Source organism: Halteromyces radiatus, assembly GCF_025201355.1.
Source record: "Halteromyces radiatus strain CBS 162.75 chromosome Unknown BX664scaffold_2, whole genome shotgun sequence".
In the NCBI taxonomy this organism is placed as follows: domain Eukaryota; kingdom Fungi; phylum Mucoromycota; class Mucoromycetes; order Mucorales; family Cunninghamellaceae; genus Halteromyces; species Halteromyces radiatus.
The window spans coordinates 3278607-3293684 of NW_026251688.1; the positions used below are offsets into that span (position 1 = coordinate 3278607).

General features: G+C 34.8%; 7 protein-coding genes across 7 annotated transcripts; all 7 read left to right on the top strand.

Annotated features, from left to right (window-relative positions):
• The first annotated feature begins 46 nt into the window (after positions 1–46).
• Positions 47–2803, top strand: BX664DRAFT_326230 (peptidase M18). The gene is made up of 12 exons (XM_051544185.1): positions 47–431; positions 558–631; positions 710–805; positions 883–996; positions 1078–1178; positions 1256–1383; positions 1444–1602; positions 1768–1856; positions 1980–2049; positions 2144–2215; positions 2279–2360; positions 2439–2803. The coding sequence occupies exons 1-12, from the start codon at positions 60–62 to the stop codon at positions 2576–2578; spliced, it is 1497 nt and encodes a 498-aa protein (XP_051403611.1). The 5' UTR covers positions 47–59; the 3' UTR covers positions 2579–2803.
• Positions 2804–4580: 1777 nt separating this feature from the next.
• Positions 4581–5951, top strand: BX664DRAFT_78968 (uncharacterized protein). Its single transcript, XM_051549741.1, has 4 exons — positions 4581–4730; positions 4800–5145; positions 5224–5327; positions 5391–5951. The coding sequence occupies exons 1-4, from the start codon at positions 4647–4649 to the stop codon at positions 5541–5543; spliced, it is 687 nt and encodes a 228-aa protein (XP_051403612.1). The 5' UTR covers positions 4581–4646; the 3' UTR covers positions 5544–5951.
• Positions 5952–6082: 131 nt separating this feature from the next.
• BX664DRAFT_356631 (DHHC palmitoyltransferase-domain-containing protein) lies at positions 6083–8543 on the top strand. Its single transcript, XM_051547903.1, has 6 exons — positions 6083–7076; positions 7241–7349; positions 7411–7612; positions 7677–7975; positions 8051–8154; positions 8242–8543. Exons 1-6 carry the CDS (start codon positions 6160–6162, stop codon positions 8363–8365), a joined length of 1755 nt encoding a protein of 584 aa, XP_051403613.1. The 5' UTR covers positions 6083–6159; the 3' UTR covers positions 8366–8543.
• A 483-nt stretch (positions 8544–9026) lies between these two features.
• BX664DRAFT_292876 (Thiolase, N-terminal domain-containing protein) lies at positions 9027–10883 on the top strand. Its single transcript, XM_051542011.1, has 5 exons — positions 9027–9093; positions 9217–9315; positions 9474–10383; positions 10485–10612; positions 10695–10883. Exons 1-5 carry the CDS (start codon positions 9078–9080, stop codon positions 10733–10735), a joined length of 1194 nt encoding a protein of 397 aa, XP_051403614.1. The 5' UTR covers positions 9027–9077; the 3' UTR covers positions 10736–10883.
• A 56-nt stretch (positions 10884–10939) lies between these two features.
• On the top strand, positions 10940–11893 carry BX664DRAFT_326241 (uncharacterized protein). The gene has a single exon (XM_051544186.1). It carries the CDS (start codon positions 11287–11289, stop codon positions 11854–11856), a length of 570 nt encoding a protein of 189 aa, XP_051403615.1. The 5' UTR covers positions 10940–11286; the 3' UTR covers positions 11857–11893.
• A 71-nt stretch (positions 11894–11964) lies between these two features.
• On the top strand, positions 11965–13157 carry BX664DRAFT_326243 (beta-lactamase-like protein). The gene has a single exon (XM_051544187.1). The coding sequence runs from the start codon at positions 11982–11984 to the stop codon at positions 13137–13139; it is 1158 nt and encodes a 385-aa protein (XP_051403616.1). The 5' UTR covers positions 11965–11981; the 3' UTR covers positions 13140–13157.
• Positions 13158–13433: 276 nt separating this feature from the next.
• On the top strand, positions 13434–15037 carry BX664DRAFT_326244 (aspartic peptidase domain-containing protein). The gene is made up of 5 exons (XM_051544188.1): positions 13434–13579; positions 13640–13793; positions 13919–14122; positions 14181–14435; positions 14510–15037. Exons 1-5 carry the CDS (start codon positions 13461–13463, stop codon positions 14996–14998), a joined length of 1221 nt encoding a protein of 406 aa, XP_051403617.1. The 5' UTR covers positions 13434–13460; the 3' UTR covers positions 14999–15037.
• The last annotated feature ends 41 nt before the right edge of the window (positions 15038–15078 follow it).

The window sequence follows — 15078 nt, forward strand, 5'->3', positions numbered from 1 at the left end:
TATTTTTTTTTCCTTTTCACTTTTTTTCCTTTCCCCCTTTTTTTGACTTTTATCTTTTTATGTTACGCAGTTTCCAATATTTGAAATATTCCCGGTCTTCTTCTGTTAAAAAAATGTCCATTTCTTCCTTTACAACGCTCTCTGAGACCCTTTCTTCTTCTTCTTCACCACCCAAAGAAGCCCTGTCCTTTGTTGAATTTTTAAATGCTTCACCTTCACCATTCCATGCGGTTCATGAGTCCATACAACGATTAGAACAAGCAGGTTTCCAAAAACTTCATGAAAAGTCAGATTGGAAATTGCAACGTAAAGGGAAATATTATTTTACTAGGAATGGATCCTCAGTCGTTGCGTTTGTGGTGGGCGGAAAGTACAAAACTGGTAATGGATTCAGTATCGTGGGAGCACATACGGATTCTCCTTGTTTGAAGGTAAATAAATAAAAAAAAAAAACATTGTTCTTGAAACTACAAACATATATATTTATATCTATATATATATATATATATATATATATATATACTCATTTTTCTTTTTTTTTAATTCTTTTATTTTAGGTCAAACCTATATCTAAAAAAGAACAAACTGGTTATTTGGAAGTTGGTGTACAACTTTATGGTGGTGGTATCTGGTAAGTCCTCATGTAATCTTTATATATGAATAATATGAAAATGAATTCCTTTTCCTTTTTTTGTTTTTGTTTTCGTAGGCATACTTGGTTTGATCGCAATTTGGGATTGGCTGGTCGCGTGATGGTACAACAAAATGATGGCACATTCAGACATACACTGGTTAGAATCCACAAGTACGATAAAATGAAATGACAATAGATATTAGAAAACAATCGAACTCATTTCTATATATTTCTATCATTATATATAGACCTATTCTCAATGTTCCTACTTTGGCTATTCATTTAGATAGATCTGCAAGCAACAAGTTTGAGTTCAATGAAGAAACTCATCTCTTACCAATTTTGGCAACCAGTGCAAAAGCGTAAAGTAGTGAGGAGAGGGATAATCTAAGATGCAAGAATTCTAATATTTCTTTTGTATATATATATTAATAACATGATAGAGCACTCAATGTAGTAGAAAAGAAAGGTGAAATATCTGAGCAAGAACAACATCATCATCCAGCATTGATTCAAATGCTAGCAAAGGAATTACAGGTGGAAGGTATGTTTATTTATTCACAGAGTTACTTCTCTTCTTGTTAATGATCGTATCGTTTTCCTTTTTGTTTTTAAAAATAGAACATCAAATTCATGATTTTGAACTATGTCTCTATGATATCCAATCTGCTGTTATTGGTGGTATCCATGACGAATTCATTTTCTCTTCACGTTTGGATAATCTTGGAATGACCTATTGCTCTTTAATGGTAAGACTGATTTTTTTTTTATAAATAGATATAAATATATATTCATTCTTTCATTTATAGTCTCTTATCAACAGTGATAATGTGGATAATGAACCCAACATTCGATTGATCTCCCTTTTTGATAATGAAGAAATTGGTAGTGTCTCAGCTCAAGGTGCCAACTCCAACTTGCTTCCTTCTACTCTGGAAAGATTAGTAGAAGCTAAAATAGGTGACAAGGTACCCAAAAGATCATCATCATGGTTTCAAAAGAAGATTACCAAAACTGACTCACACTTATCTTCTCAACATTATTCATCAATAACAACAAACGATCTGGATTCTTCATTTGCACCAAAACATTGTTGGCCATTCTTGCCATCTCGATCACAACAATCATACAAGGAGGGTCAAAAGGGTTTATTTGAACAAGCTTTACGGAAAAGTATGCTAGTTAGTGCTGACATGGCCCATGCTTTACATCCAAACTACAGGTAACACTTTGAAGACTGACTAACAATAAAGAAAAAAAGAACTGGTATCATCATATTCTGACAAAATAATGTTTTATTTATTTATTTATGGTATATGATATTTATTATATTTTTATACAATAGTGAAAAATATGAAGAAAATCATCGACCAATGATGCATCAAGGAACTGTGATCAAGATCAATGCAAACCAGGCAAGTAATCGAAATGATTGATAAAATAAAAATAAATATATAGAGAAAAGGAAAAAAACATTTCATTGACATTTTTCTTTTCTTGGTAACATAGAAATATGCCACTACCTCGGAAACAAGTCTAATTCTACGTGAAGTTGCTCGTCGAAGAAATGTCCCAGTACAGGTAACTAAAAAATTTATTTGATTTGATTATAATATGATCTGACGACTTTTTTTTTTTTTCTAGTTCTTTGTTGTTCGGAATGATAGCCCTTGTGGTTCTACGATTGGTCCAATGCTATCAGCTAAGCTTGGTCTTCGAACTATTGGTAATAATGAAAAGGAAATTCCGAGAACATTATTTTTTTTTTTTTTTTTTTTTTTTTGCTGATAGTTTTCTTTTGTAGATGTTGGAAATCCTCAACTTAGTATGCATTCTATTCGAGAAACAGCTGGTGTGGATGATGTGAAGAATGGAATTGATCTTTTAAAAGCATTTTTTGAATTATATCCAACGGTTGAAGCACAAGTATTTGTAGATGAATAGATAGATTCGATAAACTTAAAAATATATGAAAAATAAATTTATTATATATGTTCAGGTCACGTCTCATGACAACATTAAGAGATATTTATGCGGTTTCTATCTAGACAAGATCGTGTTGGATTATTCTAGTGATTTCTACTACTAATCATTATAGAATATTGATTTGATTCAGTTGGATCACTTGACAGTTTATTGAAGAGATCATAATCTTTGATAGAAAAAAAAAAAAAAAAAGGAACTGGTACTCATCTGGTTTCAAAAACAAAGATAAAAAGTCGGCATTCCAACTTTTTTTTTTGTTTCTCTTTCCTCTTTCATTTTTTTTTTTCTCTCTTTCTTTCTTTCTTTCTTTTAATTGTCTTCCCACTTACCAACCACTCATTCTCTTTTTATTTCATTTCATTTTTTACAAAGTATTATCTTCTTCATTATACCATTCTTTTATATTCAACTTTTGAACAATAGTAGCAACAATTGACAACCATGGCAGGTGCTACGAGAAGACGCCGAACCACACGAAATTCAACTGCCTCTACTCAAGCTGAAGGTACTACTAAAATAAAATTTTCGTCTCCTTCTTCTTCCATATCTGATTCTTCTCATTCAACTTTACTTCATCAAACTTCTATGAATGAAGATGTTACTCGTCCTCCTACTACAAGATCTACTCGAAACGCTAAACGTCAAGACCTTCGTCAACCAGAAGGCGATGTTCCTGATATTGTCTCCACGTCAGCCCCCTCCATGTCTTCTAGCACGGTAACCTCATCCAACAATGATCATACACAAAAACAAATCAGTAGTGTGGATCAAGTGACAAGTGAACGTGTCGTTTTATGGTAAGTCACTTTATATTAAATCACTGATGGTGGTTGATAAGCCAACTTTTGTTTTCAATATTTCTTTTTTTTTTTTTGCATAACTGAAACCTGTTTATTTATTTATTTTTAGGGTCCGGGAAAACTATGAAATCAAGCCTAATTCCAATGTGCCTCGCTCTGGTATATTTGAACATTATAAACATTATTGCACCACAAGACATGTGAAACCAGTTAATGCTGCTACTTTTGGAAAACTCATTCGTGCGGCTTTTCCCAACATTGCTACTCGTCGTTTAGGAAATCGTGGCCAATCAAAATATCAATATTGTAATATCCAACGTCGTGAAACTGCTGAAGATATACCTCCTCCACCACCTCCACCTCCTCCTACTACTACTGCTGCTGCTGCTGCTGCTATTACAACTATGACTGGTACCAACGATGATCATCAACAATCAACCATTTTATCTCCGTCTCTTCCATCTCCATCTGATCCTACTCAACTTTATCAACAACATCCTCAATACTATCCTCTTCAATGTCTTCCATACCGACAACAACAGCAACAACAACGAGATGGAAATGATACCAACACAACAAGCTATTTCATGATGGGTAACTCTGATGATCTTATGACGAATACATCAACAAATCCACCTCATACAACAATACCATCTTTGACAGTTCGACTTCCGACGAATGGCCCCGGTGACAATAATATCTCAAATACTTTGACAGGATCACGGGATTTACCAATTTTTCGACTTCCTCCTCCATTTGGCTATTCTCCTTCAATCTCAAGTAAACATACCCGTTCATACAACAATGGTCTTGTATCGGATTTTCCTGATTCACCTGCCACTTATCATCATGATCAAGGTCCTTCTTCTCCAACAAGATCGTCTTCGTCTTCTATGTCTACCATGACGGCTTCAACTTCTGCCGGCGGTGGTGGTCATTCTGGTTCTGTTTTGGCACTTCCTACCATTGATGTCCCTGGATCATCATCTTCTTCATATCGACAATTGGATTCATGGAATACAACTCAACTATCAACGCAATTTGCCGATCTTTATAATCGTCATTGTCGAAATATTTACAATAACATATGTACTGGTCAATTTGAAATGGTAATTTATAAAAATAAAAACGATTGTAAAAAAAGGAAACGAAATGAACTCTAATACTATTTTTTTTTATATAATGACATTTAGCTTCAAGGTATCTATGAAAATTTTTATCATCAGATGCATCCTCATTTTAGGACCCTTTTGAACGAGATGCCTGATATTTATGATTCCATCTGGCGTTGGGACTGTGTGTTGTACGACGTAAGTCATTCTTTATTAAAATTGAAGGTATCATTCTTTTTAATGACAACATTTTCTTTTCTTTCTTAGTCGCTTATTGTTGACCTTTTACCTGAAGTGGACACACCAACAAGTAATCATATGATGTCTGGACTTCGTCAATATACCCGATCATTACCTCAATTTCTGCAACAATTACTCAAGGATTATCCTCAAGCACTTCGACAAAAGAAATGTGATGTTGCCAATATCTTTGTTGCGAAAATACGCCGACAACTGACCTTGAACCAATTCGCTATTGCGACCGGAAAGATTTTAGGGCGACCTGATCTACTTGGAGCCATGAAAACTGATTGGGAACAACTAGATGTTGGTATTGTCTTGGATCACGTTCTTTGGGTTTGTGATTGCAGAAATAATGATATGAGACAAATATGTAAGTTTTTATTAGAGAATACATGTAAAGGAAAAAAAAAGGCTTACGGTTGTTTCCTTTTTGTCTTGTTGATGATAGTGGAAAAAGATCTGGTTCGTCTATTGACAGTTGGTACTACTTTGGATCAATGGATGAAATGGGAAGAACAATTGCTTGATAAATTTGTTCCTGCTACTCCAAAGGTAAAAATAAAAACCCTTAGATTGATTTGATATTAATACCATTTTTTATTATTATTATTATAGATTCGTGATATTCAGGATATTGAAAAATATTTGGCCATGGCAAAACAATTTGTATTGAAATGGAAAACATATACTGGTTTAATCATGCAACATTTTTATATGAAGAATATCGGTAGTATAGGTAAATGGAAAAAAGAAAAAAGAAAAAGATAGGCTAACAAGTATTTGACATGTTTGACTTTAGATTCATTCAATACACTTCAATTCTTCTTTGATGAACTGATTCTTTACCATGTGGAAGAACGTATTGCTCGAATGAATGCGGATGTCAATCAACGCCTTAGTCCTGAACGTAGTGCCAAGATCAATTCAAATTTCTCTGCAACTAATATTATGCCAACAACAACGACAAGTCAACTTTGAAAATTGAATCTTATCAAAACCCATCCTTCTTGTTATATAGCCCTTTTTTTTTTTTTTTACTCTGACACTTAGTTACTTTCATTTTGTACATAACCTTTTGCTTTTCTTATTCTTTTTATATACATATATTCTATACTTTAGGCTGTACATACCTTTTTTTCTTATATTGATGCTACCCATTTGTTATCCCCTTTCCCCCTTTCCAGAAAAAAAAAAAAAGAATAAAGTTCTTGTTTTCAATTTCAGCTCTTTTTGTTCCGAATTTGGGTACTTTATATAGTTTTTTTTTTTTTTTTTCCTTTCCTTTCTTTTTCTTTTCACACCAACATCCTCACTTACAAATACATACGTATATAAACGCAGGACCATTTATACTTCTTTATTCTTTCTCTTTTTATATACATACATGTCCAAACATGATCCACCCTCTTCATCGCTCAAACAATCTCCAGATAACATTCAGCATCGGTCTGTTTCGAACATTCAGATGATTTCACCACGTTGTTCACATCAATGCAGCAATAGTTTTAGACGAGGGCGAGGGAGTAACAATTTGACACCACGTTATAGACAACAAAGTAGATCTGATGAATTACAAGGCAGTTTTGAAAATATGGACTTGGATAGATTACCCACAGTTACCGACGATACCAATAACAGTAACGACAACAACAGCAACAACAACAACAACAACAGCAACAACAGCAACAACAATAATGATAATGATAATGATAATGATAATAATAACAATGACAATAATAACAACAACAACGATAACAATAATACCAATGACCTAAATAACGTGATCACTACGTCAGCACTTGACACCTTGCACAAAAACAACATTATAGATAGTAGCAGTAACAATAACGTTGATATAGCTCCTCATTCAAGTTCATCGAAACCAAAAGTTCTTCATCCTTCACTTGAAAGAATATTTGTAAATAGCTCTCCAGCTACCAATCCTACAACAACACCAACATCATCATCATCATTGTATCCTGTATTTTCAACTCAGCATTATGCTAACCAAACTATACCACAAGAACAACAACAACAACAAACATACTCAGCAACAACATCTTCATCCTCAGCCTCATATTCTTCAACCTCTCGTCCTCTTCCATCCACCACACCAACTGGAAGAAGACCAAGTAGACAACGATTAGGTATACGAACACTATCTATACGCAACTATGAACGATTTCCAGGGAACAATGTTTTCTTCTTTCATGGACGATTTTTGACAAGTCGTGTGTTTTGGGCATTTGCTTTGGCTGTCTTCCTTTTGATAGCTCCATCTATCTTATTTGCTATTTTTATGTAAGTCAAATCCCATTCTATCCAGGGTACAAGGGATGATCAAACGCGGAATAGAAAAAAAAAGGGGGGATAAGAATTAAGGAGATGAAAAAAAAAAAAAAAGAGAGAGAGAACAAGGGGCGCATAATAAATGATATATTCTGATTTCCTTTTATATTGATTAGATGTCCTTGGCTATGGTATCAAATTCATCCTATTGTGCCTATCCTTTTTGGTTATATGTTTTTATTATCGTTGGCTTCTATGGTGAAAACATCCTGGACAGATCCTGGGGTAAGAACAATAAGATCAATAAGATCAAACATCTAATTCCCGTTTTTTTAACCAAATTTAGATTCTACCTCGTCACCTACATGGAACACTTTCAATTTCTCAAGATAACTTTGGCCATGCTTATGAACTTCATGGGGAAGCACCACCTCCTTTGAAACAAGTGACGATCAAAGGGGAACAAGTCCATTTGAAATATTGTGACACATGCGGTATCTATCGACCTCCTAGAGCAAGTCATTGTCGTCAATGTAACAATTGTGTAGGTCAGTCATATACAAAAATATGTTACAAGTATAAAACGATCTAAATTTTATTTTTATGTGTTAGAAAATGAGGATCATCATTGTATATGGCTAAACAATTGCGTTGGAAAACGAAACTATCGATCATTTTTTACGTTTATTGTTACTTCAACCGTATTATGTCTCTATGTCATTGGATTTGGTCTAGTGCAGTTGATTAGTATGTTTTTGGTATCAAATGATCGTTCCTTCAAAATGATCCTGACTAATGCTCCTGTCAGCTTCTTGTTGGTGATTTTTTGTTTTCTTTTGGTGATTCCCGTTGGTAGTCTTACTGGGTATCATTGTTTTTTGACAATGCGTGGTGTCACTACTCATGAGCAGGTAAATGCAAAAAAAAAAAAAAAAAAAAAAAGATAGATAGCCGATTGATTCCCTTTTTTTTTTTTTCTTACATAGTTACGATCATCTATGGCCATGAGACCATTGGAACCTCATCTGTTTGATTTTGGAAACCCTCTTGTGAACTTTATCTATGCGCTTTGTCGTCCAAGAACAAAAAGGTATAAAAAAAATACAAAAAAAAAGAGAGAAAAAAAAAAAGCTCATTATTTGCCGTTTACTTATTAATTTATATAATCACGTTATAGTTATCTTGCGCGAAGAAAATATGTACAAGAACAATATAATATGGATCAAGCTCAAGTAGGCCCAGTATTGAATACCAATCAACCCACAACATCATCCACTACAGCTGTCGTTACCCCTGCTTGACCTTGTCATTTATTTATTTGTTTTACTTTCTCTTTATTTGCATTTTATTTACCTGTTATATAATACTTTATATATTCATCATAATTCTTTTCCATGTCTTAGTATTTCCACCTCTCTCATGCTTTCTTCATCAAACAATAAAAAAAAACAAGCAGTAACAAAATGGTCTCTCTTTTTCAAATATATTACTCGTCAATCAAAATAGAATTTATTATATGCACATGAGAGAGATACTTTATAAGTAGTTTTGATGATTATAGAACGATTAGGCTGTTTATAATTGAAATGATTCGTGATATCAGTATATGGATAACCACACGGGATGGATGACGAGTGAACGCGTACTATTGGCTTCCGCTTTCACTTCCCTTTCTCTTATTACTTATATTTTATTTAGTTTTCTATTATGAATTGTATTAATCTTAATAAGTCTTTTTTTTTTATGATGATGATTTATTCTTAAAAACAAAATTTATAATTTATGCTCATTACGGTTGGTTCATGGTACATCCGTTTGATCGGGTAGTGAAAAAACCTGATTTTTGATTCACTTACTGTTGGATCCATTGTCCAATCAGTCATCAAGTCGGCGTATCTCATTGGCTGACGCTGTATAAATACAAGAAGAAAAAAAAATACGACAGCTGTCTACATTCTCTTTCTTTTTTCTTTGTGTTTCTTCATCTTTTCCCTTATATAATATATACATACCATGACTCAACAACGTGGTAAGTATCTTTTTTTTTTTTTTGATATATCTGATAACAAAGAGAGATATCTTATTTGAATATTAATCAAACAAACTCATACATTTTTCTATTTTTTTTTCTCTCTTCTTTCTTTTCTGATAGACGTGTACATTGCCGCTGCTGTGCGTACCCCTCTTGGTGGTTTCAATGGATCTTTGGCATCTTTACCTGCTACCAAACTTGGTTCCATTGCTATTGAAGGTATACAAATTAGAAACAGTAACAGAAGGAAAAAAAAAAAAAAAAGAGTCGGTGTCGAGTACCGTGAAATGAATCAAATAGGATGACTGGATAAGACAAACTTGAAAGTTCTTTTTTTTTTTTATTTCTCACTCGCTTTTGGTTTAACTATTCAATAGGTGCTGTCAAGAAAATTAACTTGCCTGTAGAAGCTGTAGAAGAAGTTGTGTTTGGATGTGTATTATCTGCCAACCTTGGACAAAACCCTGCTCGTCAAGCTGCTCTTGGTGCTGGTTTGACAAACGAAACCATTGCTACAACAGTCAATAAGGTGTGTGCTTCTGGTATGAAGGCTGTGATTATGGGTGCTCAAAGTATCATGCTAGGTAATGCTGAAGTGATTGTTGCTGGAGGTATGGAATCCATGAGCAATACGCCTTATTATTTGCCCAAGCAACGATTTGGATCAACCTATGGCAACGCTGAAGTAGTGGATGGTATTGTGAAGGATGGTTTAACTGATGTGTATAACAACTACTTGATGGGTATTGCTGCTGAAGAATGTGCTGAAACTCACTCCATCTCCCGTGATGAACAAGATAACTATGCCATCAACTCATACAAGAAAGCTCAAGCTGCCTTTGCTGCTGGTCATTATAAGGAAGAAATCATCCCTGTCACTGTATCTGGTGGTCGTGGTAAACCTGATCGTGTGGTCCAACAAGATGATGAAGTCGCCAAATTGAATGAAGAAAAATTACGTGCTGTTCGCCCTGCTTTCCTCCCCAAGAACGGTACTGTCACTGCTCCTAATTCTTCTCCTTTATCAGATGGTGCATCTGCTTTGGTTCTTGTTAGCAAGGATGCCGCTGAAAAGTACAACCTTCCATTGTTGGCCAAGATCTCTGGATGGGGTGATGCCGCTCAAGCTCCCAACTTGTTCACTACCTCCCCTGCTCTCGCTATTCCCAAGGCTATCAAGCATGCTGGTTTGACTATTCAAGATATTGATTACTTTGAAATCAACGAAGCTTTCTCCGTGGTTGCTTGTGCCAATAAGAAATTATTGAACATTGATGAAGAAAAGATGTAAGTCATGAAAAAAAAAATAAGGATAGAAAGAGAAACAAAAAAAAAAAAGAATAGTAGTGATCAACTTTTTTTTTTTTGCTATATGTTTTATTATATAGTAACATCTGGGGTGGTGCTGTTGCTATGGGTCATCCTCTTGGTTGTTCTGGTGCAAGAATCATCACTACTTTGAATTCTGTCTTGAATCAAACCAAGAGCAAATATGGTTGTGCTGGTGTCTGCAATGGTAATAAAAATAATAATAAAACAAGAAGATGATCGTAGAACTAACTTTCTTTTTTTTTTTTTTTTTTTTTTTTTACTAATAGGTGGTGGAGGTGCTTCTGCTATTGTGATCGAACGATTGTAGAATAGTTTTCAAGGACAAAGGTGGAAGTTTACAAATATATTAATGCAATAAATAAATCTATTCTATAATTACTCTTTTTTTTTTTTATTTGAAACATATTTGTTTTTCTTTTTTTTTGGGCTTAGTATCTTTGCTGCAGTCAGATATATATATATATATATGATTGACATTTTTTTTTATTATTTTTATCTTCTTTTTACTGAACTGTATTCTTTTTTTTTTTTTCTAACTTGATTTTCTATATGGGACCTGAAGAAATAGACTGGATTCTTCCTGTAGTGATTTATTCTGTTCTATTCATAGTACTAGTGATACGTTATCAAAGAAATTCACGCGTTTTTTGTCAACTTGCCATCTTTTGCCTATCAACCACTATATGGACGGTTACTTTCATGATGATACACCATTGGCTACATTATAGAATACCAGTACTCCAAATCTTCCCACTCTTATCTACGATTCTCTATAGCGCACTTGTGGATACCCAATACCGTTTTTTTCAATTCTATGCCACCATCCTCGACAATTATGCACGATGGGCTGCTTTGCACATGGATGTTTCGCTTGGCAAAAAAAACTCTCACCATTATCAACAACAACAACAACAATCATCTCCTACCATAAACAGCCATTATTATACTTTTGTATGGTTATGGATGAATTTGATCCTACTGGTTTTATACGGATGTGCAGGTGTTTCCTCCATAGTATGTCAGATTATTTTCAATGATGATGATCAATGGATGCTCTCCACTTCAATAGGTTTATCTATTCAATCTGTGTTCATTGTGATCAATCTCCTATCATCTCTCATTACTAGATACAAAATGAAATATCGGCAGCAGCAACAGTCATCTAAGAATGCCTTTTCAGATAAATCTATTCAACCTTCACTTGTATTGATCTATATTCCCATCTTGTTCCTGATATCTTGTTTAGTCCTCACCTTGGTATCTTGGTTTGTCTACAGTAATATATTAGAACTCGCAACTGATCGTTGGTGGATAATAATCATCAGTCTTCACTACATCCTTATTGCTATTATGATTTTTCTGGAAGTATTTTCTATAAAACCTTATCCACTTCTTATTTCATCTCATAATATAGATTGTTTACCATGAAAATAAAAATAAAATAGTTTCTATTTTAGGAAGCGGGGATTTCTTCTATTTTTTTTTTTTTTAAAAAAAAAAATGCTCAACCGATAATTTCGACTCTCTTTCCTGTCTTTTTTTTTTTTCTGAATATGGTTGTAGGCATGAACATTACATTTCTGGGTACTAGTAGTGCTCAACCAAGTATGACACGCAATCATCAATCTATGGCATTACGAGTGGACGGGGACATTTGGTTATTTGACTGTGGCGAAGCAACACAACATCAATTCCAAAAAAGCAGTTTGAAAATGGGTAGGATCACCAAGATATTTATTACTCATATGCACGGCGACCATTGTTTTGGTCTTGGACCCCTTATGTGCTCCATGACAGACAACTTGAATCCTGAAAAAAAACTACAGTTACAAGATGCTACACAACAGGAACAACCACCTATTGATGTCTACGGACCTGCACGATTACGACGATGGTTACGGACAACTCTCTCTTCCACATATTCTAATTTAGGACGATATTACCGTGTACATGAAATCTTGGGACCTGAAGAAGAAGAATCTATAGACGATCCTACTCATTTCCATCCTCAAGAATTACTCGGCACAACAGTTAGGTTGACACCTGCAGCAGTATTGGACGTTGGACGAGGCTTCACAGTGACGGCCACGGCAATCAAACATTCGATTCCATCGTTAGGATTTGTGATTCAAGAACCAGATGTTATGGGCAAGTTGGATCGGGATACTTTAGTACCTCAACTATTACGCAATGCCGAGGCACTCTTCCGACAGCAAGGGATCAAGCAACCACTGGTACTTTTGGGACGATTACAACGTGAAGGGAAACCTATTCAACTTCCGGATGGTACCTGGCTAAATCCACCTGACAAGAAACAGGGAAGGCAAGTGGTGATTCTAGGTGATACTTGTGATCCATCATCCATCATTCCTTATTGTCAATCACCTCACTTACTGGTACATGAAGCAACCAATGCATGGACTTCTCTAGATCGGGATAATTTGGCAACAACGGAGGCACTCGTGGAAGAAAGGGCAGTTCAACATGGGCATTCGACTCCTCAAATGGCAGGTGATTTTGCTCTTCGGATAGGCGCACGGACATTGATCTTGACTCATTTTAGCGCAAGATATAAGGGCGATGATAGTGAAGATGGTATCAAGGTCATGGAAGAAATTAGGCAATTGGCTTTGGCTCGCTTTGGCAAGGATAAGGATACAGATCTTTATTGTGCACGGGATTTATGGTCTTTTGAAATCAAGCATCGATAGTGATTTATTTAGTTACCCAATCTTTTTTTTTTTTTTTTTTTTTTTGTATATTAGTTATTTTACACATAATTTATTACACTTCTTTTTAATAATATAATAGATATTTTACATTTTCGTGTTTAGTGATTGGATTGTATTGGATAAATGATAGATGATGATTTAGGTGTGATTAGAATTTCTCTTTCCATTTGTTTCAACAAGATGTGATGATCATATCTTATTCATTATTGGGAATGGAATGCCTCGTTTCTGTATAAAAATAAGAACCGATAGTGTTGGACTGATATTTTCTCGTTTCTTTTTTTTTTTTTTTTCTGTATCATGCGATTGACTTCTTTTATTTCTTTTGTCATTGCCATTATTGGCTTGACTCAATCCTTGCATGCTGATGAATCATCCTCTTCTTCTTCTCATCAAGAACCACATGAACGTAGTTTTACGTAAGAAACCCCCACATTTTATTCATTTTTGTATTAATTTTCATTTGTTTGTTTAATCAGAATGGAATTGAAACCACGTCAAGTACTAGGTAGTAGTATACCTTATAGAGTACATCAAGTACTTGAAAAATATGGTGTGATCAATGATGGTATTCGATATAGTATAAAAGAAGCTGCTAATGTGGGACTTGATAGTATCTTGGTCGATGTCGAGGTATGTATGGTTTATTCTCCGCTCCATGCATTCTTGATAAATTGCCCTCACTCTTTTTTTTTTTTTCTTTTCTCTTTCGCTCTTTTTTTTTTTTTTTAATTTGGTTGACGATAATATCAAAATAGTATGTTGCTTCCATTGGTATAGGAACACCTCCTCAATATTTTGATTTGGTTATGGACACTGGTAGTGCAGATATTTGGGTACCTAGTTACCCTTGTTTCAGTTGTGGTTTTCACCGAATGTTTGACAGTCGTATGTCCAGTACTTTTACACCTGTGAACAAAACTTGGCGGTTGGGATATTTTGACGGATCAAATGTACTCGGGGTAATGTACATGAAAAAAAAAAAAAAGATGGAACTGATTGACTCATTTCATTGTTTAGGTAGTGGGAAAGGATACAATAAAAATAGGCAATGTATCTCACGCAAATCAAGTCTTTGGATTAGCTACTTCGGAATCAGCAGCGTTTACAAAGAATCTCTTGATGGATGGCATCTTTGGTTTATCATTTTCTTCACTCTCATTGATTGATAGAAGTACATCACTTGTTTTAAATATGCATGCTGCTGGTGATATTGATGAGCCTGTGATTGGTATCTATCTTGGTCGTCCTCGTGATGGTGGCAAAGGCGAAGTGGCAAGTATATAATAAAAAAAAAAAAAAAGAAATAGATAATCTAATCATCTCTTTTTTTTTTTTCCTTTCATTAGAAATTTGGTGGGGTCAATACGCGTCATTATACTGGTGATTTCAAATATATTCCTGTGACAAAACAACAATATTGGCAAGTGGACTTTGGTGGTATTGAAATCGATGGACGCATGATAGGATCTATGGTCAAACAAGCTATGCTAGACACTGGCACTACATTGACAGTGCTTCCTCCAGAATTATCGCAAGCAATCCATGCAGCTCTTCCTGGTGCTCGGTATAGCAGATTGTATGGATGGTTGGCTCCTTGCAATACATCTTCCAAATCAGTAGTAACATTCAAGCTTGGTGGCCAATCTTTCCCTGTACCTATCGCTGATCTGGTACGTGAACGTATGTCGCCAAATAATCCTTTTCTTTGCTTCTCTGGTGTGACTGAATCTACTTCGGCTGGATTTGCTATCATTGGTGAAAGCTTTTTAAGAAGTTATTATACGTCTTACGACTTTATGAATGCTCGTGTCGGTCTTGCTATTTCAAAGGCCTGATTTTTGGATATTCTTTTCTTCCCTTTGTGTATGTTTGCCTTAGTTTAGATCATTATTATCTTTTGTATAACCAATAAAAC

What these genes read in the sequence shown, in the direction of transcription:
- BX664DRAFT_326230 (XM_051544185.1), top strand. Translation starts at nt 60, where the DNA reads ATGTTACGCAGTTTCCAATATTTGAAATATTCCCGGTCTTCTTCTGTT. An exon ending in CGGATTCTCCTTGTTTGAAG is followed by an intron (nt 432 to 557) that starts GTAAATAAATAA and finishes CTTTTATTTTAG; the next exon opens with GTCAAACCTATATCTAAAAA. An exon ending in TGACCTATTGCTCTTTAATG is followed by an intron (nt 1,384 to 1,443) that starts GTAAGACTGATT and finishes TTTCATTTATAG; the next exon opens with TCTCTTATCAACAGTGATAA.
- BX664DRAFT_78968 (XM_051549741.1), top strand. Translation starts at nt 4,647, where the DNA reads ATGCATCCTCATTTTAGGACCCTTTTGAACGAGATGCCTGATATTTAT. An exon ending in TAATGATATGAGACAAATAT is followed by an intron (nt 5,146 to 5,223) that starts GTAAGTTTTTAT and finishes TGTTGATGATAG; the next exon opens with TGGAAAAAGATCTGGTTCGT. An exon ending in TTGTTCCTGCTACTCCAAAG is followed by an intron (nt 5,328 to 5,390) that starts GTAAAAATAAAA and finishes TTATTATTATAG; the next exon opens with ATTCGTGATATTCAGGATAT.
- BX664DRAFT_356631 (XM_051547903.1), top strand. Translation starts at nt 6,160, where the DNA reads ATGTCCAAACATGATCCACCCTCTTCATCGCTCAAACAATCTCCAGAT. An exon ending in ATCTTATTTGCTATTTTTAT is followed by an intron (nt 7,077 to 7,240) that starts GTAAGTCAAATC and finishes TATATTGATTAG; the next exon opens with ATGTCCTTGGCTATGGTATC. An exon ending in CATCCTGGACAGATCCTGGG is followed by an intron (nt 7,350 to 7,410) that starts GTAAGAACAATA and finishes AACCAAATTTAG; the next exon opens with ATTCTACCTCGTCACCTACA.
- BX664DRAFT_292876 (XM_051542011.1), top strand. An exon ending in TGGTTCCATTGCTATTGAAG is followed by an intron (nt 9,316 to 9,473) that starts GTATACAAATTA and finishes ACTATTCAATAG; the next exon opens with GTGCTGTCAAGAAAATTAAC. An exon ending in TTGTGCTGGTGTCTGCAATG is followed by an intron (nt 10,613 to 10,694) that starts GTAATAAAAATA and finishes TTTTACTAATAG; the next exon opens with GTGGTGGAGGTGCTTCTGCT.
- BX664DRAFT_326241 (XM_051544186.1), top strand. Translation starts at nt 11,287, where the DNA reads ATGGATGTTTCGCTTGGCAAAAAAAACTCTCACCATTATCAACAACAA.
- BX664DRAFT_326243 (XM_051544187.1), top strand. Translation starts at nt 11,982, where the DNA reads ATGGTTGTAGGCATGAACATTACATTTCTGGGTACTAGTAGTGCTCAA.
- BX664DRAFT_326244 (XM_051544188.1), top strand. Translation starts at nt 13,461, where the DNA reads ATGCGATTGACTTCTTTTATTTCTTTTGTCATTGCCATTATTGGCTTG. An exon ending in CCACATGAACGTAGTTTTAC is followed by an intron (nt 13,580 to 13,639) that starts GTAAGAAACCCC and finishes TTGTTTAATCAG; the next exon opens with AATGGAATTGAAACCACGTC. An exon ending in GTATCTTGGTCGATGTCGAG is followed by an intron (nt 13,794 to 13,918) that starts GTATGTATGGTT and finishes ATATCAAAATAG; the next exon opens with TATGTTGCTTCCATTGGTAT.